The 27806-nt window shown below is 43.2% G+C and overlaps 2 protein-coding genes and 1 pseudogene across 4 annotated transcripts in view; 2 read left to right on the forward strand and 1 right to left on the reverse strand.

Annotated features, from left to right (window-relative positions):
• Nucleotides 1–1166: 1166 nt before the first annotated feature.
• On the forward strand, nucleotides 1167–19273 carry LOC142036258 (galanin receptor type 1-like; annotated as a pseudogene).
• Nucleotides 19274–20298: 1025 nt separating this feature from the next.
• DDX28 (DEAD-box helicase 28) lies at nucleotides 20299–24581 on the reverse strand. The gene has a single exon (XM_075040277.1). It carries the CDS (start codon nucleotides 24579–24581, stop codon nucleotides 22944–22946), a length of 1638 nt encoding a protein of 545 aa, XP_074896378.1. The 3' UTR covers nucleotides 20299–22943.
• The window catches only part of DUS2 (dihydrouridine synthase 2), a 28982-nt gene continuing 25747 nt past the window's right edge, over nucleotides 24572–27806 (forward strand). Inside the window, exons 1-2 of one of the 3 annotated variants that reach the window (XM_075040278.1) lie at nucleotides 24572–24712; nucleotides 25185–25324. In XM_075040278.1, coding sequence (XP_074896379.1) covers nucleotides 24580–24712; nucleotides 25185–25324 — 273 coding nt within the window. In that variant the 5' untranslated portion in view covers nucleotides 24572–24579. Of the gene's footprint in view, nucleotides 24713–24746; nucleotides 25140–25184; nucleotides 25325–27806 lie in introns of those variants that run through there. The other 2 variants (XM_075040280.1, XM_075040279.1) reach the window with 2 other exon arrangements.

Below are 27806 nucleotides of genomic sequence, written 5' to 3' on the forward strand. Positions count from 1 at the left end.
GGCAGAGATCCCAGCAAACAGACAGAAGATTTGGGGACTGGAAGGCTCAGTGGTGTCTGAGGTGCTGTGCCACAGCACGCAAGGCAGCCAGGCCGCAGCACACCAAGAGAGCTGCAGGTGGCATCCCGGTAGCTGGTCCAGCCATGGCGATCTGCTCACTGGCACACAACGAGGGTAGATAGGTTTTTCCATTGCAGCTAGGACATCTTTCACTCCCTGGCCACTTCCCACCTCACCCCATAACTAGCCCCAAAACTATGGGGGGAAATAAGGAGTCTAGCTTCATAACAGATTTTAAACAAGAGTATATGAGAGCAGGCTAAGGCAGGCACCTCTCAACAAGAGCTTAGAAACAAGTCACAAGGCAAGGCAATTTTCAGTTGCTGAACTTCATTTCAAAAATTAAGGGGCTCTCCCGGTCTAAACCTCACATCCACAGAATCCAGTGGTGGCCCACTCTGACCAAGTGCCTAGACTCATAACCACTGAAAACAGAGATGCGTACTCTTCTATGTAAGCAGCTGTCCTGCACGCATAAATCACTGTGTGCAGGTACTGTTAATGTTTGCCTAAACTTTGTTCCCTCCTTACTGTCTGTAGAGTTCACAGAATCCCTTAAGAAATATGAGGAAACAGACCATTAAAACAAAGTTACTTAGTGCCTTCTAAAATATACATACTGTTTCTATAAGTAAGCATAAAACCCACAAAAAACTAAGCCATTAATCCTTAATAAAAATTTTTTTTTCTTCTTTAATCCGTATCTCTGTTCCCTGGCAGGGGATATTGCAGCTGCTCACTGCTACCAAGACCTTTCCTTTTCCAGTGCAGATGCTCTTGGCACTACTAGGCTGAACCTGGAACTTCTTTACAGCTGGATCAACAAGATTCATGACTACTCAGGCACTAAGGAATCCGGGCAGCTATCCAAGAAATGGCAGGACCCAGCTGCTGAATCTAAGGCTCTCCCAGGTTTTTGTGCTGAAAACACAACTATTCAGATTGCTTTATGCTCTAATATGAGCACATAAAAGACTATGAAACAACAACAAAAAAATCCTGCTCTGTTGATAAAAAACATATTTTAGCCTTTTTCCTCCTCATGCAGCCAGTTCCAATGCTGCTTCTCACAGAATTGCACATGCTATCGCTCAGCAGCTGCTGCTTGACCCATCCTTTTGGATGAGAATTTGTTTTTCATCTGCTCTTGCCCTCCTTGTGAGTAGCAATGTATGGGGACAGAGCTGATCTGGGGTTATTTTCTGAAGGGCTCAGGTCACAGACAGCATTTGTTCTCTCTGCCACAGCTTGGAGCAGAGCTGGGAAAGCAGGTACAACAGCCGCAGATCCAGGGACTGGCGGTGGGAGGGAAACAGAAGAGGAGGGGTGTGTGGAAGCTGAGCAGCAGCTGCTTTGCCTCTGCTCTGAGCTCCCAGGGCAGCCTCATCCTCAGCACTTCTGGCACGAACTTTTTCTCTGCCACATAAGTTTCTCCAGCACCAACTGCTAAACCTGCAGTTACCTCTTGGATGAGACAAATTCCTCAACCCCCTTTTTTTGCCAGTTCCTGGAAGAATCTGCACCAGAGACAGACAGAGCTTGGAAGAATCATCTGAAGAAAACTGCTCCCCCAAGGAAAGACACAGAGCACTGGAAAACCCAAGCATTCAGCCTCTGGCCACCACTAACGAACATAAACCTGCCCAACAGCAGTCAGGGCTACAGGGACTGCTCCCTGCCTTCCAAGCAGCCTGGTTCCATGGGGGAGCAGGAAGACAACTTTGTGCTTTCCCTTGGAGCCAACACCAGCAAGTGCAACATTGAGACTAACCAAACAGGGGCCACAACATGCTGGTCAGGAGCAACCAGGGGCGACCCGGAGGGGGTGATTGTACTGGTGCTTTTTGGGTTGATTTTCCTCCTGGGAATGGTGGGAAACACCTTGGTGTTGGTTGTTTTGGGGTGTCTCCGGCCTGGGGGACACCCATCATGCTGTGCTACCAATATCTTCATCCTGAACTTGAGCATTGCAGAATTCTCCTTTCTGCTCTTCTGTGTCCCCTTCCAGGCCACCATCTACTCCCTGCCAGAGTGGATCTTTGGTGCCTTCTTTTGCAAGTGGGTTCACTGCTTGACCATGGCAACAATGCTCGTCAGCATCTTTACTCTGGTGGCTATGTCTGTGGACAGATACATTGCTGTGGTCCATGCCAAGTGTTCACCCTGCATCCACAGCAAGCGCAACGCTGCCCTCGGCGTGGCTGTCATTTGGCTGCTGTCTCTACTCATTGCCATCCCTGCGGCCCAGCACCAGGTCCTCATGAGTGGTCATCAGCAAGCACCCAACGGCTCCTTCTGCTGGGAGCACTGAGCAAATGGTTCAACAGCCAAGCAGATGCACAAGATTACCATCCTGCTGGTGGGATACCTCCTGCCCCTGGTGCTCATCACCTGCTGCTATGCCAAGGTGGGTGAGAGGGAGGCAAGTGATGTTTAAATGGAGGGAAAGATCACTCCCAGACACTTGGTGGCTTGGATGTGTACACTCAAGCTACCCAGGCAACAAATAATAGATCCAATCCTTTCCATATTCTCTCCTGGTATAGAATACTTCTCTGAGGCGGGGGGGGGGGGGAAGAAAACAGAGAATGAAATTACAACAGCTCACAAAAAGGATTACAATTGCTAAGTTGACACCCAGCCTGACACCCAAATCCCTAAAGAGTCTTGCTGGTTTTCCTATTTTTCAGTTTGTTCTTTCTTGATAACAAATGTTTGTTCCTGGCAAGAGGAAAAACCCATGGAGGGAGAAACTATCTATGCAGACAATGTACAGAAACAGTATTAGATAAAGACATCATCCCAATTTCTTTCTTTCCTTTCTCTTCTTTTTTCGGACACAAAGCTCAGACACTGTGTCTTGCAAAGGCTTGCAAAAAGATATCTTAGGATCAGAGTTTTATTCAGCAAGAAATCTCTTCCTTTCTCCTTGTAGATTGCTATCACTCAAATTTTTTTGTTTCCCCTTACTGATCTTTAGCATGTTTAAGACTGATAGTAAGTCTATGAGTTGTGCTAGCATGCAGAATATGTTTTCTGTGAATTCTGAATTAATACCCTACTGTGGAGTACCATGGGACTGCCAGAGACTGGACTTCCTGATCATTAGTCAGTTGCAAGTCTACCTTCTTGGGAAAAAAAAAAAAAGTTTTCCTGGAATTTAAGCTCATCTCTGTTTAATCAAAAACCACATTACCTTCAATGCTAATCTGTTCTGCTATCATCAGTGCTAAGGACAGGAAATGCACTTAGATTTAAGCTAAAAATCTCTAAATCTCAGGCCTTGCTTGTCACAAGAGGAAAAAGCAACTAGAGCTCTTAACTCCTGTCACTGTAGCTCCAGCTGTTTGTCCCCTTACTGCCCTAGGTGAGCACAGCAGCAACTGGAAGGTAAGCTGCATTTAATAGACATATTTTTTTCTTCATTAATTGCTTTAGAAAATTTAGTCTGTTAGCTCCAAAGGCCAAAGTACAAACATTGCCAGGTTACTGCTGTGCTGTAATCAGGTTTCAAAAACTTGATCTAGATGTTATTAACTGAGAATTTCCCTACAGTGCTCTAAGATTTCTTATGACTCTCCTTCTGAAAGAAGAACCCACTCCAACTGCCCTATTTGTTACTGCTGTGTTCAGGAGCGGCAAGACAGTCACACCAGGGTACAGTATTGGCAGCCTGCTGTCTGCCTGTGTATATAATCAGCCTAGAGAATAAATGTAGATAATCTAAGGCACAATCTAAAATTCAAAATCCAAGGAAAGACTTGTGGATTTCAGCATAGAGCCAGCTGAGCTTTTAATATATGCTGAACTACATTTCTGAAGCACAGCAGTTTTAATGCTTTTTCTAAACCTTGTTTCTTTAAGGAGAAAGAACTGTGGAGGGCTTAGAATTAAAAGTCTCAAAGCATCAATTCAACTTCAGTTGAAGTCATGCTAAAACAATTATTTTAATTTTCGGTGCTTGTATGAAAAGTTCAAATACTAATATACACAACTCAATTTCCCATTCAATATATTGCTCCTTTCCCCCCCCAGGGTTTTATATCATCTCCATATGAAAGTAAAGAACATTTCCAAGAAGTCAGAGAGATCAAAGGAGAAGGTAAATATCTTTGGTTTAATCTGTACACTGACTATAATATAATAGGTATGTCAGGTTTCTAAAATAACTAATAGCCTTTTCAAGCTCCATCCGCACACTTAAGTGTCATTCATGTACCAATCTTTCAGCTCAGGTTCAGAATTCATGTTGACAGTTTGTTCTATCTTTACAGACACAGTACATAATGATGCCATTATTGAAATGCTGTATTGATCTCTATATACACACCTGCTGGACAGCCTTTTGATTTATTGCACTATCATAGAATCCCACAAATACTATCTTTTTACATTGGCAGCCAGTAAGATACTCAGGCTGCAAAAATATCTAGGTGTTTTGAGTACACTTCAGCAAGCTCAAAGGAAAATACATGAAGAACTTTGAAACTGAAGTACTTCAGTTTTGCTGCACTTTGCATTTCAGATCTTTCTTCAGGTTTGCGTCTAAGTAGGTGGTAGATTCAGATCCTGTTTTGATCCTTTTGCAAGCCAAAGAACAGGCTTATCCCTCACTCAAGCTGCATGAAATAAGCAGAATTGCAAGTATTTACTGGGAAAGACGTTAAGGATAGAATTAAGATTTTTCTGTCTAAGAATCTTAGAGTGAATAAGCCATTATTAGTAGAAGTTTTCAGGTGGAAAAACTCACTGACTTCAGCGATGCAACATCAGATTTCCCTGACATGAAAGGGGAAAATACTATTTCAGTCAGAAATGTTGTAACTGTTGAGTGTGCAGCGATAAGTGAAACTGTAGGCTATCTGGCCAGTCACAGACAGGAAGTGAAGGAGTACTATATTAGCTGCTGATAGGACAGTCAGGTCACAGTCTGTGCCCGTGGCACAGCAACTGTACAACCCAAACGAGCAGTGTGCGTGCCTCCAAGCAGACGTGGCAGCCAGTGGAGATGACTAGGGAATGCTTTGGTTTGCTCTCAGCCAATGCACTGGCCAGTTTCAGTGGCTACCTGCCACATAGAGCAGCCCTACAAGATGTTGCCATGATTCTGTCTATGACAAAAATGAAGGTCATTACAGCAAACATGGCCATTTAGTTGAAAAGGGTGCAAGACAGGAAATCAAATCTTTGACGTGACTCCAGCAAAAAAAAGACAGACACTGGTACCACAGCTGCAACAAGCTACAGATGTTTTGAAACACAGAACCACTTCTGGGCATGACAAGTTGTGTCCAGTGATTTATTCACTAGCATTACTGGATGCCCCCTGTAAATCTAGATCACTCACAAGATGAGGAATTCAAGAGACTAGATTTTCAGCATGCTGCAGCTATACCTCATAATGACCTGAACCTGTACCTCTATTGAATTCTCTTTCACCGAAGAGACTTACTGTAATAGAGACAAAAAGGTATATCCCTAAACATAACATAGCCATCTGTTCCTTATTTCAGAAGGAAACCAGTCTTATTAGGTTAATGCTCTCTATGCAGCTAAGGTATCACAGAAAAATGTATGGCTGTCATCAACATAGATGTCTTCTTGGTCGACCTATTCAGGCAAAAGCAGAGGTACTTTAGGACGTTAACTATGCACTTTAGCAGCTATAGTAGCATCTCAAACAAAACTCAAGGGGTTTTGATATAAAAATAATATTATCTTTCAGGTGTATCCTCTGCAATATTGTGCTATGGTTTTAATGGTCTGGTCTGTGCTGCTTCTAATTGATTTAGCGCTGTTACAGAGATTTTGCCAGTCCTTTATGCCTATGAATCCTAACCAGATTTAACTACAGATTGTATTTAGTTTCTACTGGTTCATTACATTCACTAACATACACTCAGTTTTGTCGGAATGTATTGGTTTTGTGCGGCAAGATTTTGGTAGCGGGGGGGATTACAGGGGTGGCTTCTGTAAGAAGCTGCTGGAAGCTTCCCCTGTGTTCGAGAGAGAGCGAGCCCATACCAGCCGGCTCTAAGATGGACCCGCCGCCGGCCAAGGCCGAGCCAATCAGTGATAGTGGTAACGCCTCTGTGATAACATTTTTAAGAAGGAAAAAAAAAGTTGGGAGTGTGAGAAACAGCCGCCGGAGAGAGGAGTGAGAACATGTAAGAGAAACAACCCTGCGGACACCAAGGTCAGTGAAGAAGGAGGGGGAGGAGATGCTCCAGGCGCCGGAGCAGAGATTCCCCTGCAGCCCGTGGTGAAGACCCTGGTGAGGCAGGCTGTCCCCCTGCAGTCCAGGGAGGTCCACGGTGGAGCAGATCTCCACCTGCAGCCCAGGGAGGACCCCACGCCGGAGCAGGTGGGTTCCCGAAGGAGGCTGTGACCCCGTGGGAACCCCGCGCTGGAGCAGGCTCCTGGCAGGACCTGCGGATCTGCAGAGAGAGGAGCCCATGGAGCAGGTTTTCTGGCAGGACTTGTGACCCTGTGGGGGACCCGCGCTGGAGCAGCGTGCTCCTGAAGGACTGCACACCGTGGAAAGGACCCATGCTGGAGCAGTTCGTGAAGAACTGCAGCCCGTGGGAATGGCTCACGTTGGAGAAGTTCATGGAGGACTGACCCCGTGGGTGGGACCCCACGCTGGAGCGGGGGAAGAGCGTGATGAGCCCTCGCCCTGAGGAGGTGAAGCGGCAGAAAATAACGTGTGATGACCATAAACCCCATCCCTGTCCCCCTTGTGCCGCTGGGGGGGCTTGGTGGAGAAATACGGGAGTGAAGTTGTGCCCGGGAAGAAGGGAGGGGTGGTGGGAAGGTGTTCTGAGATTTCATTTTATTTCTCATTACCTTACTCTGGCTGATTTGTAATAAATTGAGCTAATTTTCCCTAAGCTGAGTCTGTTTTGCCCGTGACGGTAATTAGTGAATGATCTCTCCTGTCCCTATCTTGACCCGCAAGTTTTTGTTATATTTTTCTCTCCCCTGTCCAGCTGAGGATGGGGGAGTGATAGAACGGCTTTGGTGGGCACCTGGCGTCTAGCCAGGGTCTACCCATCACACGCTAATATACTTATGAGTATCAGTCCATAATTGGTCTTGCACCTACATGACCTGTAAGGATAGAACTCAACTGGTATTGTGAGATAATATCACAAATACAAGATGACTATAGAAGTTATAATACACCACATACAGTATGTCCTTGATGGGAGTTACTTTCCTTTTCCCTTTAGAGTGCTTTTGATCATGGCTTCTGTGTTCAGTTGCTGAGTTCATGAAGTAAGCATAAAGCCTCACAAATACCACTTTGTTCACGTGCTTGTTCCTGAACCTTACTGAGATTAACATTATGAGTCCAGCTCGTCTAATTTCAAGTAGGTTCTGATAAACATCCTTTTAGTCACCTTTTCTAAGGCAATAAATTATGCAAGAATTAGCTGCTATGTATTGCAGGAACACCACCAGACCTAGATGAAACAGATTACTTGAAGAACACCATGTCTTATTTTGCCTATTGACATTCTGATGGACACTGATGCTGCCACAGATATACTGTGAATTAATATTTGAGAACCAAGAGTATCATTTCTGAGCAGATAGTGCAGACTACAGGCAGAAAGTACAGTCAGAGTCTTGTATGCTTAACAGCTACCATGAGAAAAGGCAACCAAGATCTGCTGACAATTTTGCTTATGTAAAAATACAGCAAATAAAGTGCTAAGAAGCACTGTTGTTTTGCATAGAATAATTTCATGACTTCTCAAGCTGGAAAAGTAGCTTTAGGTCTCAAAATCACCAACAAATCCCTAAACAGTTTGGTTGGTTTAAATTCCCATCCTGTCTTTCCTTACCTATATATGAATGGCACACTACCCATTTCTTTGCTATATTTGAAGAGAATGCTACCAACAATCAAAAATTACTACTATCATTTTCTCGTAAAGCAGTAAGTTACAGAATTTCATTTATGACACTCACTTTTACAAATGTATCTGTTTGCATTGTTTTCAGATTTGACCTGTAGACTTAGGTGAAAAAATAGCTCTACAGTTTCTTCAGCTTTGGGTTTCCTGATTAGATATGGCTGAGAGGACCAATCTTAAAAAAATACCTTTGACTTCACCTGTTCAAACAAGTTAATGGTACAGCACTTCTTCCTCCCTCCCCTTAAGTATTTCCCTGGCCATAACTCTGGAACATCTGGTAGCAATTCTTGCTTCATTTGGCACAGTTAGGCCTAACTAAATAGGTGATCCTTTCAGATGAAAGAAAAAATTAAATACATTCCTCTATATACACACATCATCTTCCACAATTTGTCCCCTTCCAGCACTTTCTGTGTAGAAATTCTCATCTAGCCTTTCTGAAGGCCAAACAGCATTTTCAGTGTACCTATTTCAAGTATTTTTCGTTTTAACCACTTCTCTTGGCACTTTATAAGGAGTCTTTCTTGGGTAGGTTGTTGACACTCAATTCCTGCATATGTTTTCAAAATATACTTGAAACACATTGAGTGTCAATCATTTAAAGGAGATCTTCTTAAGAACACTTCACGTTAGAGCCTACCAGGAAATTCATATGTGCATGTCAGTTCTGTTAAATTAGCTTCCTTCATACGTACTTAATTGGTCTATTAATGACAAGTAGTTTTGTTTCATTTTAATTCATAAACTTCATCAGAGATTAAGTGAACAGCTTTTGCTTATTTTGCTCAAATATGTTTGACAAATTAATCTTGCTCCATGTTTGAAAGGTTAATTTAGCATATACAGAACATCTGGCTTGTTCTTAAATATGTGTGTGACTTCAGTGCCTAAACCCTAATTCCCTTGCTCTATCAAAAGAAAGCATAACACAACAGCAAAAGTCTTCCAATATGAGGTGATAAAATTACCTGATTCACATCTGTTAATTCACAGTGTGCATCTTGACCACACTGATATGGAAAACAAAGTGTCATACTGGTACAAAAGAGTACAGTCTGGAACGATGACCACTCAGATCCTACTTCACTCCTATAATTTCAAGAAAGCAGGATACTTGGGCTATTATCCTCCTCCTCCCCCTAATGGAAGGGGTTTGGAGTTTGGTCTGTTTGGGTTTTTTCCTGTTTGGTTTTTTGTCTGTTTGGTTTGTGGGTTTGGGGTTGTTTGGGGTTTGTTTTTTTTAACAGATAAGTAGTAAATTTTGCAAACAGCTATTTGTTCAGATCTGGGCTACATACGTGAGTAAAGGTCTCAAAAGAATCAGACTGCAGACTCAGAGCCCTTGTTGAGCAAGATTTTCCAGTGAAATTGTTGCCTGCCTTACCACTTTAGGAACTATAAGATCTCTTCTGCTTTGTGCTACACAGACTCCTCAAGATAAAACACTTCAAGATAAAACCTAGTTAAGAAACAAAGCAAATGCCATAGAGCTTAGGGAAGGGACTTCTCATAAACAAACACACATATACTGGCCAAAAACACACTGCTATTATTCTCTATTATAGGCTGCTTTTAAGAAAAATGGCAATACTGGGTAAGATTTTTAAAAATTTCATTACTTATTTCTGGATCTATAGCTTTGAGTGACTTTGTTGGAGTCTTAGTATAATATCATTCCCTCAACCCACAAGTCCTGTAAACACTGATAACAGGCAGAAGAGACATCATCCTAATTCACATAGTTTGAGCCACAGAGCACAGAAATGCATGCAGTAAGGAGGTATTACAGGGACAAATCCAAATTCAAGCCACCTGAAAGGTCATAGAGGAGACAATATATTATCTGCTTTTAGTACATCCTGTGAATCTGGAAACAACATGTCAATCTCAATAAGGCCAACATTTACAGAACAAGTGAGAGAGACTGCTAGATGCAGACCTAGGGCAATTTCTAAAAAGATGATGATAGCATGGCCAAATGAACAGTCCCGCTGTTGTGGAAGTATAAGCCTGACTTTCCTAGTCGAGTTGCTGTAGCAAAGAAAGCAAAATAATACTGGATTTAACTGAATCTGAGCATGTGAAGCATATTACTGGAGCCCAGGTACTTGGTACTGCAGCTCAACCTCTCCCTTTAAAGATCATATTGTAAGAGTAATCTGTATCAATGCCTTTAAAAAAACCCAAACAACCAAACCTTTTTTTTTTTTTTTTAACGAATCAAAGCCATGGAAACAAAGCTTAACGAACTACCGTACTAGAAATTTGTTATTCTAAGAACTCACTTGCTTTGTTTCTCTACCACTTCTTTCTGCCTTTTTCTGACACAGCATGGTTTTCCAGTGCCTGCACCCACAGCACTGTGCTCAGCCTTCCGCACAGGCTTAGCTGGTGTGGGCTGTCTGCACCCAGCAGAGGAGCACCAGCTGCCCAGGGACTGAGCAGAGCTGCACATGCAGACAAGTCTGTTACCTGAGTACTCTCTGTTACCCAAATCCAGAAGCAAAACCCAGTTAAAAGCTAAAACGATTGTAAGTTTCTTAGCTATCTGCACAACTAAAAGAAGCTCTGACACATACACCTAAAACAGAGCTGCACTGCCACCCAATTTCCCCTCAAGTGAGCCTTATCAAAAAGCTCCCAGTGCACACTGGTATATAAAGCATCTTCTCTAAATAAGTCTTAAATGCCAGGCTTCACTTCAGCAGGATCTGAAGACCCCGCTGTTGTCTCCCAAACATTGCCATAAGATATACCTGAGGTTCCAGCGTGGATTTCATTCTGTGCATGATGTTTGCAAAGTCACCTTTCCCTTTTCTTCCATTGTGATCTTTCTGCTGTCTATCGCTAGTCCATTTGCCACACTATTGTATTGGAAGTTTTGTTATTTGAAGATATGTAGGGGCGAGAAGGACAGATAGGAGGGCCCTGTTTTCTAAGGCCAACCTACTTGTGGGCAATGTTTAAATACATGATTGTAAAGTTAATTACAAACACATTTTGCTTGAATGAACCCAGTTTATGAATAACCCAGAGACCTCTGAGAGCTGCCCCCTCCAAGTCAGTGTCCAAACACTCACTGAAAAGAACAAGTTTGTCTTTAACAGAATCCTACAGATGACATATCACATACAATCTCCCAGGCAGATACATGACAAAAAAAAAAAAAAAAAGTAAAAAGAAAAAAAAGGAAGTTTTGTGCTTGGGTTGCAATTTGTAAGCTTTTAAGTTACAGCATGGTTATGTTCAAACTACAGCAGCTTTTTCAATTTATGCATACTTGAAACTTTGCCAAAATTTCCCTTGCACAAAGTTTGTTGCATCCTGACTTCATATTCCATTATCAAAAGAGTTTGACCTTTAATTCAGATTCCTACTTTGCAGATTTTTACATATGTTTGCCATCTACATGTCAATGTTGGACATGCTCAATTTAGTATGCTTTTCCATTTATATGTAATATTTGTGCATTACATCAAGGAAGAAGTTTAGGACTTTTTGCAAGCTTAGGCTGAAATTCTGCATGATGAACTAAGACTGTGCTTGCAGAAGAAATACATGACAGTCTGCTTCCCCATTTAATGCCACACTAGCTGCAGAAGTTTGGCAACTTTAAAATTGAGATGATGTGATGCTGCAGGATTCCCCTTTGCAGTTTTGGATAATTGTTTCTTGAGGCCACAAATCCTGCGCACTGCTCTATTACAAATAAAGTGTATTTCAGTTCTGTTACTTCCTTTCTGCATTACGCAGAGTACAGCAAGTCTATAATTTGGCTTCAAGTAAAGTTAACAACTCCCCGTCTGACAGAGTTAAAAAGTGTTTCATAAGAGCCCAGCCCTAGGAACTCTGAATATACATTTGCAGTAAATAAGATGATTTAACAATGGAAATTAATGTAAACCAAGGTCTATTCTGATCATTAAATAGCCCTGTGGTGTTTTACTGGCCTCTGGAGCACATCAGGGTTCCTCAATGTTTACTCACTTTTGTCCTGTACATCTTTAAAGAACTAATAACAAAACTTGCAAACTGAGCAATCCGAAATGCTTTTTCAAGTTTAAGAACATTTCTGGGGATGTGAAAGCTCCCTTAAAAGGACAATAGAAGTTGTGGAACCTTGAGGCCAAAAGCTCTAATTAACAGACCAATTGAGTCATTTAAAGCTAACAAATTAGTACTACGCTTTTCTATTTTTTAGCTACAACAGAAAGGTGAACCATGCTTACCTGGTGGGAGAGCAGTCTCTTGTTTTATTCTCTATTCTTTTCCTAATAATTCCTAAAGTTTTATTTGCCTTATTTTATTACTTTTTTTTAAATTTTATCCTCTTCTAGCCACTACTTGAGAACTAAGCTGTTCACAAAACTATCATAAGCCCAAGATCTTGCTCCAAAATTGTAACAGTCAGTTCAAAGCACATCTCTCTCTATGAAGCTGATTGTTTTCTTCCTCAGCTCATATATTCACCACCTTATATTTACCTACATGCAAATTAGCTGTTCATTGCTCCCAGAGCTAAGTAAACACAAATACATACAGAGTTGATTTGGGACACTCCCTGGAGCACTGCATTTTGAAGGTCATACAACAGGTTGAGGTAACACACACAGAATTCCTTTAAGGTAGACAGGTATTCCTGAACATCTTGGCCAAGCGAGGCAGACAAAAGCTGCACTGTAACTGCTTTCCTATATGCTGAACTATATCTTTGGCTTCTGTTTGCACAAATAGAAGGTTTTCATATGGATTTAATGAATGCAATGTTCAAGACGTTGGCACCTGAACAGCAGTAAGTACAGCAAAGGAGCATGGGAGACCCTGGGATCCATCCAGCAAAAGAATATTAATCAGAAGTGAAATCCTGGAAGTTGTTTTGCTAACAAGAGCCTAGCACAGCAGGAATAGAGAGTATCATTACCAATTAGTGGATAATAGGAATATCATAATGCTCATAGGCATTTATGAATACAAAGTGAGTAACTATTAAGGGCATCAACAGTGGAGATTAGTGACATAATCACAGAGTGAGACATTTGCAGATGAGCAGTTGGAATACTGCAAGCAAGCTGATGGGAAATGAAGAGTCCACCTCAGCGCACTATGCAAGTTGCCAAAATGAACTGATAACAACTGAAAATCCATTTGCTTCAATCCCTCCTCTTCTTCATGACAGCCAGCTGCCATCTCTGACTGCAAGAAAGAAAATACAGGACAGTGAAAAAGAACATTTCCAGTGTTCTTTTCAGACCACTGAAGACTAGTATTACACTCAAGTGTAATAAAAAAGACCAAAGGGCAGTGAGAAGTGCTTCAGAAGTAATTAACAGATGCATTTGCTCCGAAGCAGAGGAAGCTACTACCCAACATTTAAGTTAGTTAAGAATAGGTATGGTGGTTTTTTGAATAAGCAGTTTGAAACTGTGTTTATCACTAAACTATAAGCGTGTTTCTGGAGATCAAATTGTGCTTTGGGACCTTTCTGTTAGAACTTTACAGGTAGAAAGGTAAAGGATGTTTGCAAATGCATCAGGGGGAGTTGGATTTGTGAACAAAGGAGAGAAGAACCTGGCACCAGGAGAGAAGAAACTGATGGTTTTCACTTTGCACTTCGGCTTAAAGAGGGACTTGGAGCAAAGGGATGCTGTTGACTGATTTCTGTCTTCAGAAAACAGAGGATCCCAGACTCTAAAGCCACAAAAATTGCTCTCCTCAGAAGTTGGTAAGTACCTGCAACAGTACAGTGGTAGATTGTGCTAAGCCACACGTCCTTCCTGGGCACTGACACAGTGTATCTGCAATATCTAAAAGCAAAAGCTTAGGGCACCATGGGTCACTACTTCTTTGCCAAGTCTTCACTACAGTAAAAGTACAATACATAGCCAAGTCTGAAACTCTGTAGCTTACCCAAATCAAGTCTGGGGCAATCAAAATGTGCACCAATTGTCTCTCAAACTTTAGGGAAAAGAGACGAGCATAACAGGAGAAAAGAATTTATCAGTAAAACACATCATCAGATAGGCTTTGTATTAGTCAAGAGAAAAGTCCTGGCCCCCACACAAAGGCTGAGGAAGTATGGTATGGTGTGAAGAAGCAACACTAGCTAGAATAAGTCTGCCTTTGGAGTCACAGCAGAACATTATTAATTTAAACTAGTTTTGGGGAATAAGGGGAAGGATGACCCAAAGTCCAAAATAAGTTCATTATATCCCCCACCCTCCCACAGAGCAGTAATAAAGGAAGGGTGAGTTGTTATTTGCTGATAAGACAGTGTGGAAGAACAGGCATAGGCTTATTTATGCTTCTTCCTTCAGAATCATGGAAGAAAAAAAAAGAGAAAAAAACTTCTACCATATTCAGAAAACAGCAGTTGTCTCACTAACAAAGCCCAGTTTTTTCTGCAAGCTAGTGAGAATGTACTGTTTAATAAAAACCTCATTGCATATTCTTCCCCATTTCTGTGTGGCTGAGGTACACAGTACAAATGGATGGTCTGATCAGCTCTGAAAAAAGATGTGCAGCTAGCTGTCTCAAACTATTACTAGATCAGGGAAGTGACAAGCTCTCTGCCTTTAGACTGCTCTGTCCACTGTATATTTTAATCTCAGGAATGTTTATTAATCTAAAGTATCAGGTAGTTCTGCCAAAAATAGGTAAATCCATGGAATACTCAAAGCATTTGACTCATTACAGGGCAATCTTACTTTTGCCCTTGACAAGTTGCCTGACAAGTTGAGGCAGCTTCATTAGAAGCTTATCGAGGACAAAGCTGCAAACACAATTAAACGCTAAAGACTTCATCATCCTCCAGAATGAGGCATCTCCCCCAAAAAGCATTTTAAATGCATTTCCCATCCATTTTTGAAGGACAGGGGAAGGCTAAAATCAAGAAATAGCTTGTCCAGGGCTGAAAAGAGTCAAAGGGAAAACAAAGAAAAGCAGGAAAGCATAAATGAGATTCAGATCACCTATAAAGATAAAAAAAGAATAACCAAGTAAATTCTAGACAATCTATGCGTGGCAGAAACAGTAAGGGGGAGGAAATAAGAGAGGAGTTTTTCTATTTATTTGACAAACAAAAATACTTGCCTCTCCCAGTCTCTATTTCCCATCATGCTATTGATTCACTCTATAGCTTAAGCACACTTACTTTGTCTGTACAACAAATAATGCACTAAGTTATTTTGTGGAGCTGCTTGAAAGACTTCTAGGAGTATTAAGAGAGAATTAGATAATCCAGTAGTGGCCATTGTACATATCTATTACGGACCCACTGAACCTTTGGAGATGAACCAGAAGGCTAGCATTAACTGGGCACAGCTGGACCAACAGTAATCCATTAACTATGCAAATTATCATAGCTCACTGAACAAACTCAAACAGTACAAAAGCTATTTGGATCGGTCGTCTGCAGCTGGCCACACTCTATATTAACATTAGTCTTAGCTACAACAAAGTTACCACATTAAAAGCCCAACATAATGTTTTGTTTCAGTTTCCTCTATCTTAACTAGATATTCCCCAACTTGAAAAAACAGTCACAAGTTCCATCTGCAAAACATGTTTCTTGAGTCATGAATTATATATATTATTGCTCTAGTATTGTCTATGTATTCCATCTGCAAAATCCTAAATAGCTGGACCTTAGAAACAGCTTTGTGCTAATACCTAGCAAGCGCAAGCCCATTTTTTAATACCAAGCCCTATGTTAAATGTGCAGTTTGTTACTTCACAATAAAAGGAAAAAAAATCTAGGTATATATCCCTTATTCAAAAGAATATTTCAGTGCTTGTAGCCCCCTAATTTAAGCAGAAGGATGCTATGAAAGGTTGCCTTGGTAACAAGCCTAAGCTACTCAACATTGATAGAGTGCAAAAAAGTAGCACGATTATTGCTGGTGAAAGCTAAGGATGGGACCTGTTTATTAATGATTTCTTCAGTACCCATCATACCACATAGACAAGCTAGACCCCACATGACCACTACATCTGTGTCTTTCAGTTCCATCAACTTCTAATCATACCAGTATATTTTTTAAGGACAGCATCTGGCTCCCAGTGTGGCCAGTTTGGGGACGTTTGAGAGCTGAGGTTGTTCACTCACATGAGAACTTGCTTTGTCACCTCGTATGTCATACAGCATTCTAGTAGGCGAAACAAGGAAGCACCTGAAGTATGCCAGGTCCAGGATGACCCTACTGGTTATTGCCTTTCAAAATTCATACAGACTTACTTGAGAGACGTATTTGACAGAAATCCCTTCTTTTTTTTTTTTAACTTGTATTGTAGGCAAATGTTTTCTCTTATCTGCAGAGCAATCTTGATCTGATGCAATAACAACTTCCTAGACAGGTTAACAGATTTAATTGGCTTGTTAATATAGCTAAAACAAATGAAGGTGGTACTTTTGGCTCATATCCAAACACGTTTTTCCACTTCAATAATCACATGTTTTTATTGCAGATCATTACTGCAGTCCCTATGTAAACAGAGTAAAGATGGTGTCTGTCCAACATAGAGAAACCCCCTCTTTATCATGCAGTTGATTTTTCTGCAGGGTTAAACAAGTAGAAGGAAAAGCAGTTGCCATGTAAAGCACATTTTAGCCTTCCCCCACATTACTAATGTCCTAGTAAGCAGAATATACTTTAAACATTTTAGTGTGATTCACTCAGATATAAGATCAGATTAAATGTATGTTATAAATGATAATTAGAATTCTAGTATGCCCTCATGTTTTGCAGGTTTTAATACTGTTACTTAGGAAGGTCAGCATAATATGAAGGTCCTGATCCAACTCCAATTGTCTAGATAAAGTAAGCCCTAGCCAGATATTTAATAAAGAACTATATCTGAACGCATAAGTGTAGCAGCTTCCTAGACCTGCAAGTGACTTCTCAAGTATTTTGACATTAAAAAAAAAAAAATCAAACCAAAAGGTATTTAAATTTCTAAATAATCTTAGGAAACTTCAAGAGCATTATAGGACAGTTACTAAAATGAAACAGAAGCACCTGGAAAACAAATACATTTCCTCCAGTTTCACCCCATATCTCCAGCGCTTTCGAACAAGTCACATTACAAACATAAGACTTGTTTATAAATATTTTAGCAGTGTCTCCCACTGTTCTCATGTATGAGTGCAGTCGTTACAATCCCAGATGTTATGCACCAAGATCTAATCACCTTATATTCTTTCTGCTATGAAGTAACATCACTCTGCTCTTCCCTGGAGCATGCTGTCATTTCTCCATGCTGTCATCATCTCCAGAACATGATCTTGGTAGTTAGTCTGCAATACAGAAGCCTTCCGTTAGCCAGTATACATTCATGAACATGATACCTAACTCACTGATACAGGAAGACAGAAAAATGCATCACTGAAGTAGTCTCTAGATGAGTGAAACTCTATTGAGTACCTGGAGAGCCACCGACAAGGGAAAGACTGCAAATGGTCTGAGAAGTATTTCAGTTGTACCACTACTGTCTTTTAGGGCACCAGAGAATCCATCAAAGACATGATTCCTTAGGAAACCTTGCTTCATTAATTCTGGTACTCCTAATTTCCTTATTTTCCTCATATTACATTTCCAACAAGGCCAAGCATATACCATAGAGGGGCAGACTTACTAAAACATGCTGCAATTTCCACCTCACCCAAAGCACACAGCCACAGAGAGTACCAAGAGAGGAAGAAATGACCCATTAAATGCCCTCCCAGTTTAATGGGAGTCCAAAAAATCTCATTCCTGAGACCAGCTCTACCCAGCCACCTGAGTCATCACTGAAATACTGCCTGGGAGACATGGTTAATTTGGCAAGTCATGCCAACTGTGCAGTGCTGCAGAAAAGTCAGAGAACATACAAAGGTTTTGCAGCAGCTGTTGTATTCACTGTTGGGGGGCTGAGAAAGAAAAAAGGTCTCCCTTCTCCTAAAAGATCATTCCAGCTTAGGTGCTTTGGTGTTAGATATATGTAAGCCTGAGTCTTTTTAACTTCTATTTATGCATTTTAGCATAACAGGTATAGAGAGAGAATGCTGTAGAGTGCTTTGAAACGAGATACAAAATCCTGTAGGTCTTCTCTAGCAGACAAAACCACTGCTAGGTGTAGCCATTATAACCACTGATTAAATGTTCCTCAGCCCTCCCAAGGCACTACCTCATCCCTCGTTCCTCTTCCCCAGCCGTGGGGCTACCACAACTGCAGTCAGCAGCTCACCTCACGTTAACCTTCATTTTGGATGGTGACTTTGAAGGACACTGGTTTTGGGAAAAATTTACCTCAGGTCAAGCTTTGGGGCTTACAAATGACAGCTTGCGATGGTGACCGGCCAGCCTGACTGGAGAGCGAGCGCTGCCAGGGCACACCTGTAACCCAGCCAGCACACGGGCTGCGATCCCGCAGGCGCAGTGAGCCTCCCTCGGGTAGTTGTCTAGCTAGGAATACTTCTAACCAAAGAAAGAGCACTGCATATTTAAAAAAAAAAAAAAAATCCTTCACGCACTGTTTTTCTTGGGTTTTTTTCCCATAAGAAGGAAGCTACTGGAAAAATCTTTCTCCTCAGGTCAGTCTTTGTTACTCCTCTCACTGGCATGTTCCCCTGCAGTTATTTTCAATAGTCTTAATGTTCCTCAGCCTCCACATGTTAGGGAATATTATTTCCACTCTTCCACGTAACATAGTTAGCATTACTGTTGCAGCCTCTGTATTGTTTGAGGTTTTATGGGCACTATCTCCAGTGCCTATAGTTATTTGCTTGAGCCAAAACTAGGCAATCCTTGTTTTCCAGGGAGGAGTGTTGGGTTTTAGCATCCTTTTTCATATTGTCATAATTTGCCCACCTGGCAGTCATCAGTGTTGCCTGTGTCACACTGCCTTCACTACTGACAGAGGAAGGCAAACTCACTCATGCTACAGACTGACTTGATCACTGTGACCATTTAATATGCAATCTTGCCTTTTTTAAGACAGCACAGACAATGTGTCTCGTGATTGCCGTGTTCCTGCTCTCCTGGCTGCCCCACCACATCATCACGATGTGGGCAAAGTTTGGGCAGTTTCCCCTGAACAACATCTCCTTCACCTTCTGCATCATCTCTCAATGCTTAGCCTATGGGAAATCTTGCATCAACCCCATCATTTACCCTTTCCTCTTGGAAAACTTCCACAAGGCCTGCCGGCAAGTCTTCACCCGCAAGTTCTTGCTGCAGCCGGTTCCCACTGAGAAACTGGTTAGAATACGTGTGGAGAACTTCTCTACCACGCACTTGACTGCTAATGTGTAAATTGTGCTCTCAAATACATTTCAGGAGGAAGAGGAGGGGAAAGGGTGCTGTCCGGGGAAAAGAGGTATACAAGTGCATTTCAGGGAGCAGTGCAGCCTGAAAAAAAGTGGACTTTGTCAGATCACGGGAGTGGTAAGAGGCATTTTTCCATCTGGCTGTTAGGACACTTGACACAGCTTGTCCCAGGGTACCTTGCTAGGCACTAGGCTATGTGCAACAGAACTACCTGAATGTCCTTGTAGTGCCAATAAGATAGAACTCATATGCAGTTCTAGTTATGCCCATAAAGTCTCAAATAAGAGTTACACAGAAGGTAGAATATGGACAGACAAGAAAAGAGCAGTTAATTATGTGTGGAGTCAGCCATTAGGATGTGAACAATGAGTGATGTGACATTTAGAGAGTACTGAAAAGCAGTTTGGGAAAAGCCAAACTAAAAAGACTTTTAATATGTCTTTGTTTCTGACACAAGTTTGACCATATGCGAGCTACATGTACTTTTAGCTTGCCAGCTGTGATAGGGTCTCTAAATCTCCTTGAAGGCTTTGCTATAGTATTTACCTATTGGGTAGTAAAACCTTTCACATGACATGTGTCAGTGATGTGGATATCTGCATTTGGTGGCTCTGTATCAGCTTATATATCCCAGGGTTTGAATGTCTCTGTGCTCCTGAATGTAATTACTGCTGTTAATTACTGGCTCCAGTAACTGTCTTTGTGCGCAACAGTAGGAAAGTAGTATTTCTCAATATATGCTTAAAAGAACTGTGGTTTTGTTGAAAGTAATGTTTACAAAAGGCTTTATTGGTAAATATAGTGTTCTCTAAGTATATCTACCCAGAGCTTTTTATTGGCCACTTTAGTATATAAATGGCAAAAGGTTTGTGGGGTTGGGTTGTTTATTTTGATGAACTGTTTTGATCAACAGTGCCCTAGCAACGATCAGTTTAGAGCATTTGTACCAAGTTCAAGGTTACTGTTTGTAAATATATAAAGTGCATATTACTTCAAAATTAAGAAGCCTATGGCTGAAAGAACTTTATTATTTCACTGTGTTGTCTAATCTGATAATATCGTGTGCTGCACTCCAGACTGACCTGTCATGGGATTCACTGTAACACGATTCCAGATTCATAGATTACGTTGCTGAGTTTTTAAAAGTGAGTTACAGAAGTTAAACTACAAATCATACATCTAAAAAATGTAACAAAAATATCCAAATATAACCTTGTAGAACATCTTAAGCATTTCTTGTTATGGCCATCAGAACACATACAATTGATTTCTGTAACGTGTAATACACCAATCATTCATTTTTAACATGTATATTTTGTATCTCAGTGTCAAGTATGCCCACACTGCCTTTTATAACCTGGGTAATTTATCAGAAGCCAACCTTCCTCCCATTTTCCTTCCACATATTTTAACTCAAGAAAAAAAATACTCTCTTATCACCAAATTAAGCAGATGCACTAACTATGAATGACCGTTGCCACATAGTTTGACCATGGATCTTGTGTCAGAAGTTATTGTCTATGTGACATCATTTAACTGTGGTTAACTTCAGTTGCATTATTTAGTAGGTAACAGAGCAAAGTATTACAATACACAACATCTGCAACAGTAAAAAATTTTAGCCTGACCAACTGACTGATTTAGTCCTGTATAACAGCTATATGAGAAGAAAAATACTTGAAATTGGACATCCGAGATCCCAAGCAACAATTTTCCTCAGAAACTTAAAAGGGCGACTCTCTATGTTGAACTGAGAAGCACAGTCACCATCGCCAGCTACCTCAGGAAAGAAAGACACTCTATGAAGCAGGTAGTAACTTGTGCCAATACAGTAAAGCGCTACAGCTTTGAAAAACATCAGGTCCAAATTATATGACACTTGAGACAGAGTAGAGTCAGCCTGAAATTGCTCAGGCAAAGCAGGAAAGCAAATATTAAAATTTCATACTTGGAGTTTCTTGAATATAATTTATCTCATTTAATCTGTGTGTCTACAGTTAAAGGAAGCTATTTCTCAGCAGTTGAGAGGACCTGGTACAACAGAAGATGCATATTAACAAATGGAAATAGGATCATCTGTAAATTATAATACTATATTGTTCCCAGCTTTCTGTTTAAGGATTTACCCTATTCCTATACATCAACAGTAAGCTTCTGCTTGTGGACACATACATTGCCTGATTCGCAGTTAAACGAACTGCAGATGAGAGGCAAGTATCCGTGCAATGAATGGGTCCAAAATATAAAGGTTTCCAGTCTCTGAGTGGATCAGTCCTCCACTGTATTTCGATAAAGTTGAAAGCTTTGTACTGTATTAAATAATTTTACTGCAGCTTGTAACTTCCCCTAAAAGCCCCTAAACTGTGCAATGTGAAGAGTACGTGTGTACAATTTCCAGTATAAGGTTATATAGCCTTATCCTTAAGTGATTATCTGCGAAAGTTTTCTGTTTGTTTAGTTTTTACTCTCAGTATACTAAGAGTAGCTCCAGTGCCTTATTTCCTCTGAAACCAATGATTTAGATACTATGCTGTGATCTTCTCATTTAACAGTTTATTATTTCTGCATACTGAGTTTTAGCACAGGCTAAAGCGGAGAGCATGGGAAAAACAACCACTAAAAGAAAATGCGGTGATAAATCACTGCAACAGAAATCAGAACTAAAATGCTATTTTTGTGTGATTATTTACCACGGACACAAACTAGCAGCTAGATATGAAATAATTCCAGGGTCACTTTAGTTCTTTTGGTTTAAAGCAGGAAAGAACAATGGCATGATATTCAAAAGAAATCTTGTACTCTGTTACCTGTGAGCCATTAGAACCTATGAGTCAACACACTTCTTTCCTTCAACAGGTGACATTTTTTGGATGGGTTGGATTTTTTATTGTTTTTACAATCATTTCAGAGACTGGACATGTCACCATAGCATCTAGAAAAAATGAGCAGAAAACACTTAAAGGCTTTTTTTAATATTTAACAGAACATGAAGCAGCAAGATGTCCTTTCTCAGTGAAAGGTAACCATAAAATGACAAATTAAGACAGTGAAAAAGCCTCAAGCTTTATTGTGCCTTCTCGTTCCCACCAAACTTTAGAGGTATCTGGTCTAGAATTCTCTGAATGAACTGCCGCATTACAAGAAAATCAAATATAATTTGTCCTTTAGTCTTTCTACATGTATCTGTAATTGGTGAAAGTTTTATCAAAGTTAGGAAAACATTTTCCTTTTTTTTCCTGCCACAGTAGTAATTTTTAATTTTTAGTAATGAATATTTAGCTGCTGCTGGTGGGAAGCAGTGAAATGCAACAGAGCTGCACAGCATACAGGCACACTTTCATTCCGATTTGAATTCAAGTTAAAGGTCTCAACAAAATTAAACAAAATCAACTGAGGAGCTCATTCTTCAGTCTTCTCCAAAGGCATTTTCTTACTTACTTACTAGCTTCTTTTTGGAAAGCCCAGAGTTCTGATGCCTATGGAAATGACTATTGCAGCTTCCAGAACAGTGCACAAAGTTAACCTGATCACCTGGTTCTGAAATTCAATTCTCTGTTCTTTCAGTCTAGTTTACACACAGAAGCTCATTCCCTCTGCCTCAATGACTTCAAGCTTAGTCCCTACCAGGCCACTTATTACTGCTTGGCAACCTGAATCAACCTCCTTTAGGTGGAGGCTTATTAATAGAGGCGTCCATGCCTGGGAGACCTGTCCTCTTCCGGGCTGCAGTCTCTATTTTCCGCACCAGGTCCACATCCCACCGATGGGTGACAAAACTAACCACAGCTCCAGGCGCCTTGCTTCCAACGCGTCCAACTCGCCCCACGCGGTGCAGGTAGTCCTGCAGGGTGTCTGGGAAGTCATAGTTGACCACTAGCTGCACGCTGCCGGTGTCCAGCCCCCGCGAGGCAAGGTCGGTGCAGACAAGGACAGACACGTCACCCTTCTGGAAGGAGGCAAAGATGCCGGCTCTGGCAGCTGCCGACATCTGTCCCTGCAGCCTCAGGTGCTTGATTTTGTGGTCATCCAGGATATAGCCCAGCCAGTTGACGGTGCTGGCACTGTTGCAGAAGATGAGAACAGCCCCGCCGGACGCTGGGCGCTCCTTGAGTAGCTGCAGCAGTTCGGGCAGCTTGTCCCGGCCTTTGAGGCGGACAAACTTCTGCTGAACGTGGGGCGGCAGGCGGTGCAGGCTCTGGGTGGCGAGGGTGACGAACCGGCCCACGTCGGTGAACTTCCCCAGCGTCTGGCTCAGTCCCGCCGGGAAGGTGGCCCCGACCACCACCACCTGGGTCCTCGCCTCCCCGGGGCCGGCCGGCCCGGGGGCTCCAGCGGCCAGGGGGGCGTGCGCCAGGATCTCCTCCAGCGCCTCCGTGAAGGAGTCGTCCATCAGGGCGTCCGCCTCGTCCAGCACCATCCAGCGCAGCCGCCCCAGGGCCAGGAAGCGCCGCCGCAGCGCCTCCCGCAGCGCCCCGGGGGTGCCCAGCAGCACGGCGGCCCCCGGCCCCGGCGCCCGCAGCTGCCGCCGCAGCCCGCCCGCCGCGCCGCCGCCCGTCAGCCCGCGCACCCCCAGCCCCGCCGGCCGGCACAGCGCCGCCGCCACCGCGCCCACCTGCGCCGCCAGCTCCCGCGAAGGCAGCACCACCAGCCCGCGGGGCGACGCCGGCCCCGCCGCCGCCGCCGCCGCCTCCGCCGGCCCCTCGGGGCGGGAGAGCAGCCCGTCCAGCAGCGGCAGCAGGTAGGCCAGCGTCTTGCCGCTGCCGGTCTCGGCGGCGCAGAGGGCGCTGCGGCCGCGGCGCAGCGCGGGGATGGCGAGGCGCTGCACCGCCGTGGGGCGGCCGATGGAGAGGCCCTCCAGGCCGGCCAGCAGCGCCGGCTGCAGCCCCATGGCGGCGAAGGACGGGCCCGGCTCCGCGTCAGGCGGCGGCGGCGGCGCCTGCAGGGCGGGAGCCGCCTCCTGCGAGGGCTCCAGCTGGAAGTAGTCCCCGCAGGCCTTCCTGTGCTTCCAGCCCGCCGACACTAGCTGCGGCCGCTCCCAGCGCCCCACCGTCTGCCAGCGGGGCTGGCTCAGCTCTGGCCGCCGGCTCCGCAGCAGCAGCTTCCCGGGCTGTGCCGCCGCCGCCGCCGCCGCCTCCTTTTGCCCGCGCCGACGGCGCTGCGCGCCCCGCTGCAGGCGCAGCCGCAGGGCCCAGGGGACGCGCACCACGTTCTCGGGGGGTTCCGCGCCCGCCGCCAGCCGCCGCGGCAGCAGCAGCGGGAGGGGGGCCGCCATCCCGCCGCGGCTCAGCGCCATGGCGGCCTCTCACGTGGCGGCGGCGGCGGCGGCGGCGGCGACGACGGCGGCGCCGCCCGATGACGCCGTGAAGAGACGCTTCCCCCGGTTCTCCCCGCCCCCCGGAGCCGCGGCGGAGCCACGCGAGGAGGGTGAGTCCCACGGAGGGGGGGTGGGGGCCGGTACCTCAGGAGGCGGCGACGGCGGCCCCTTCACGTTCGCCCGTGCCGCGCCCCGCGGGGGCAAACGTAGCCCCGCGGGGGCAAACGTAGCCCGGCGGGGCTGTGGCAGAGGCGGCCCGGCGCCCCTCGCTCCGGGGAAGGAGCCGGTGCGGCGGGGAGCACCCCCCCGGGGCCGCCGGAGGCGCCCCGACGCCTCAGGGCGCCGCTGGGCTCTCTCACGGGTCCACGCGAGTGGCGCCAGGGCCGCGGGAGCTGAGACGGCAGCGGTGGAGCAGCCGGCCGGCCAGCTACCAAGGGAGCCCTGTCAGGTTTGACAGGGAACCCTGTCAGGTTTGGCAGGGTCACGCACTCCCCCAGCTCCCCCTTCCCGCCAAAGGAAGGTTCTGGGCGTTCACGGGTAGGAAACTCTTCCGTGGCTATGCCCCTTGATTTTCTCTTTCAGCTAGTACCGCAACAGGAATGACGGTGAACACGCCTCTGTGTTTTAGAGGAAAGAAGATCCTGGCTCCAATGGTGCGAGTGGGAACATTACCAATGCGTCTTCTTGCTCTGGACTATGGTGCTGATATCGTGTACTGTGAGGTATGAAGGATGAGCAGATGAGGCAGTCTTATCTGATAACATTATTATTAAGAAAAGTACAAATAGACTTTGTTTATTGTAGGACTTTTTCCTTTTATATATATTTTTCATTAGAAAAATGGGGGAAAAAAGAATCGCTATGGCTTAAGGCATTTCCCTGTCAGCAGTTCTCAAGTTATGGCAGAACCATATTTTAAGACTGTTCAGTAACTTCAATTCATTTAGACAAAACACTCACCATAACAATTTCCTCACATTCCACGGTGTTTTGGTTTTTCTTGCGTTTTTCTGTTTTTTTGTTTGTTTGGGTTTTTTCGGGTTGGTTTTTTTGGTGGTTTTTTTTTGTTTTTTGAGTAGAGTCATAACATTGAAGGAAGTTTTAGGCTGACCTACCCTCTCACCCAGTTATTACTGCTGTGCTAACCCGGGGCATCCATATATACTCCTGACAGCACTGCTGTCCTTGTTGCTTAACCACTTTTCTTAAAGCTCCCTGAAGTTGAGACTCCGGTTTGGTGCAGATGTTATTGGTAGGACTGCTAGTCTTCACTATCCTTATCCTTGCAGTGCATCAGTATTCCCATTTTCCCCTTCAGTGCTATTATTAGCTCTTCTGAAATGTAGGCACTGTTACAAGTTACGTGACTCGGCCAAGATTTAAAAAAAACCATCCAAACAACAAAACAGTAAAGAGTTAAAAATAATGTAAACATGGCTTAAATACTGGCTTTCCTGGAGAATGTTTGATCTGTTACAATAGAACATACTGAAACAAACTGTCAGAATCAGTCATTTATGATGTTCTCCTGGAACCTTCACAGCTGTTCTCTTGCGAGTTAGCTCACTACCCTTTTTGGGGGAGATGAAAGGAAAGATTTGTTCTCAGAGAGACAATATGCTGTCTTTATCTTGGCCACAGCTCACATTTTGTCTCTAGCTTCTAGAATTACAAATGGTATTTTATTAGATCGGCTCTGTGTGAAAGAGTAATTATTGCTGGATGATTCAATTAAAAAAAATCTCAAAATTCAGTAGAATAGTTACCACTGTCTGTCAAAAAATTTGGAGTAATAAGGTGTTTTTCTTCTTTGACAAACAATAATTATCAGTTTCCCAGTTGATGAATTATGACCTCTCTGCTTTATATGGGATTAAGTGAGAATATATTTTTTTTTCCTTCTCTAGGAGGCTAACTGTAGATCATGTATAGAGAAATCACAAGCATAGAGTTACAGAATCTAGAAGTCTTAAACACTAAAGTGAGTCAGGCTTCAGACAGCCTTTGTACTTTTCCAGTATCCCTTATGCTTATTAGTAGTAGGAAAGAACCTTGTTACTGAGCAGCTACTGCATTTCACTAACCACAGGTTTGACAGGGCCATTGTACAGGAAATTAGTGGAAGGTAGTAATGTAGAAATTGTGTTGGTTTTTTTCTTTAAAAAAAAAACCAAAACAACCAAAAACCACAACAAACCACATGCACAAACTATTGCTTTGCTTACTGCTGAAGTCACAGGGTATGAGAAGGTATTTAATCCAGCAGTGTAAACTGTACAGCTAAAGCAGTTTGTCTTTCACACACACTTTTTGCTCCAATTCCGGAGAAACAGTACCTCAAAAGAAGAGACCCTCAAACTTACTTAACAAGTTGCAGTATGTAACAAAACTTGTAGTGTGAAGGTTATTCTTACAGCTAAAAACCTGTCGTAGTTTTCCTCATCTCACCTCAAAAATCAGGTCTTCCTCATTGTTTTTTCTTTTTTCCACATTGCTGTTGAGAAACAGTAGAGTTAATATGCCTCTGACATGGATTAGTGTTTGCAGTTAGATAGCTGTCTTAATGGGTTTTATCAGAAAAACTATGTAGGTTTTTCTTAAGAACTGACAAGTTAGTATAAAATAGTTGTTGTAGGCAGCTGTACTGCAGTTGTTTGGCAACAGAATGGCCTGGATAACTGCAATTTGTAACTTCATTTCTGTATGGTAAAACTTCATTTTCTGATTTATCCTTTTGTTTTCCAATCCTTTCCCCCCAGTCCCCTTAACATTTTGGATCTCAAAGCTGTTTCAGAACTTAATGTGAACAGTACCTGATAAGGAGTATTAGTTAAAAACTTAAATTAAAAGCACTACTCATGAGACCTATGGTATACTGCAAACAGATTGAGATTAGCCTAATTTATTGCTTGTTTATCCCTTACCTATAAATCAGGAGGTCTTAAACCTTGTATTATTTGCTAAAGCAAAGAATCTATAGTAGACTAAACCTCTTCAAGTAACTAACACAATAGTATGGTGGGTTTTTTTCTCTATTTATATAACAGTTGGAATAACAGTTGCATATTTATTTCGGTAGCTGCCGTGGTTTAACCCCAGCCAGCACCTAAGCACCAGGTAGCCGCTCGCTCACTCACTCTCCCTCTGCTGCCCCCAGTGGGATGGGGGAGAGAATTGGAAGAAAAAGAGAAACTCATGGACTGA

This window comes from Buteo buteo, chromosome 11 (genome assembly GCF_964188355.1).
Source record: "Buteo buteo chromosome 11, bButBut1.hap1.1, whole genome shotgun sequence".
In the NCBI taxonomy this organism is placed as follows: Eukaryota; Metazoa; Chordata; class Aves; order Accipitriformes; family Accipitridae; genus Buteo; species Buteo buteo.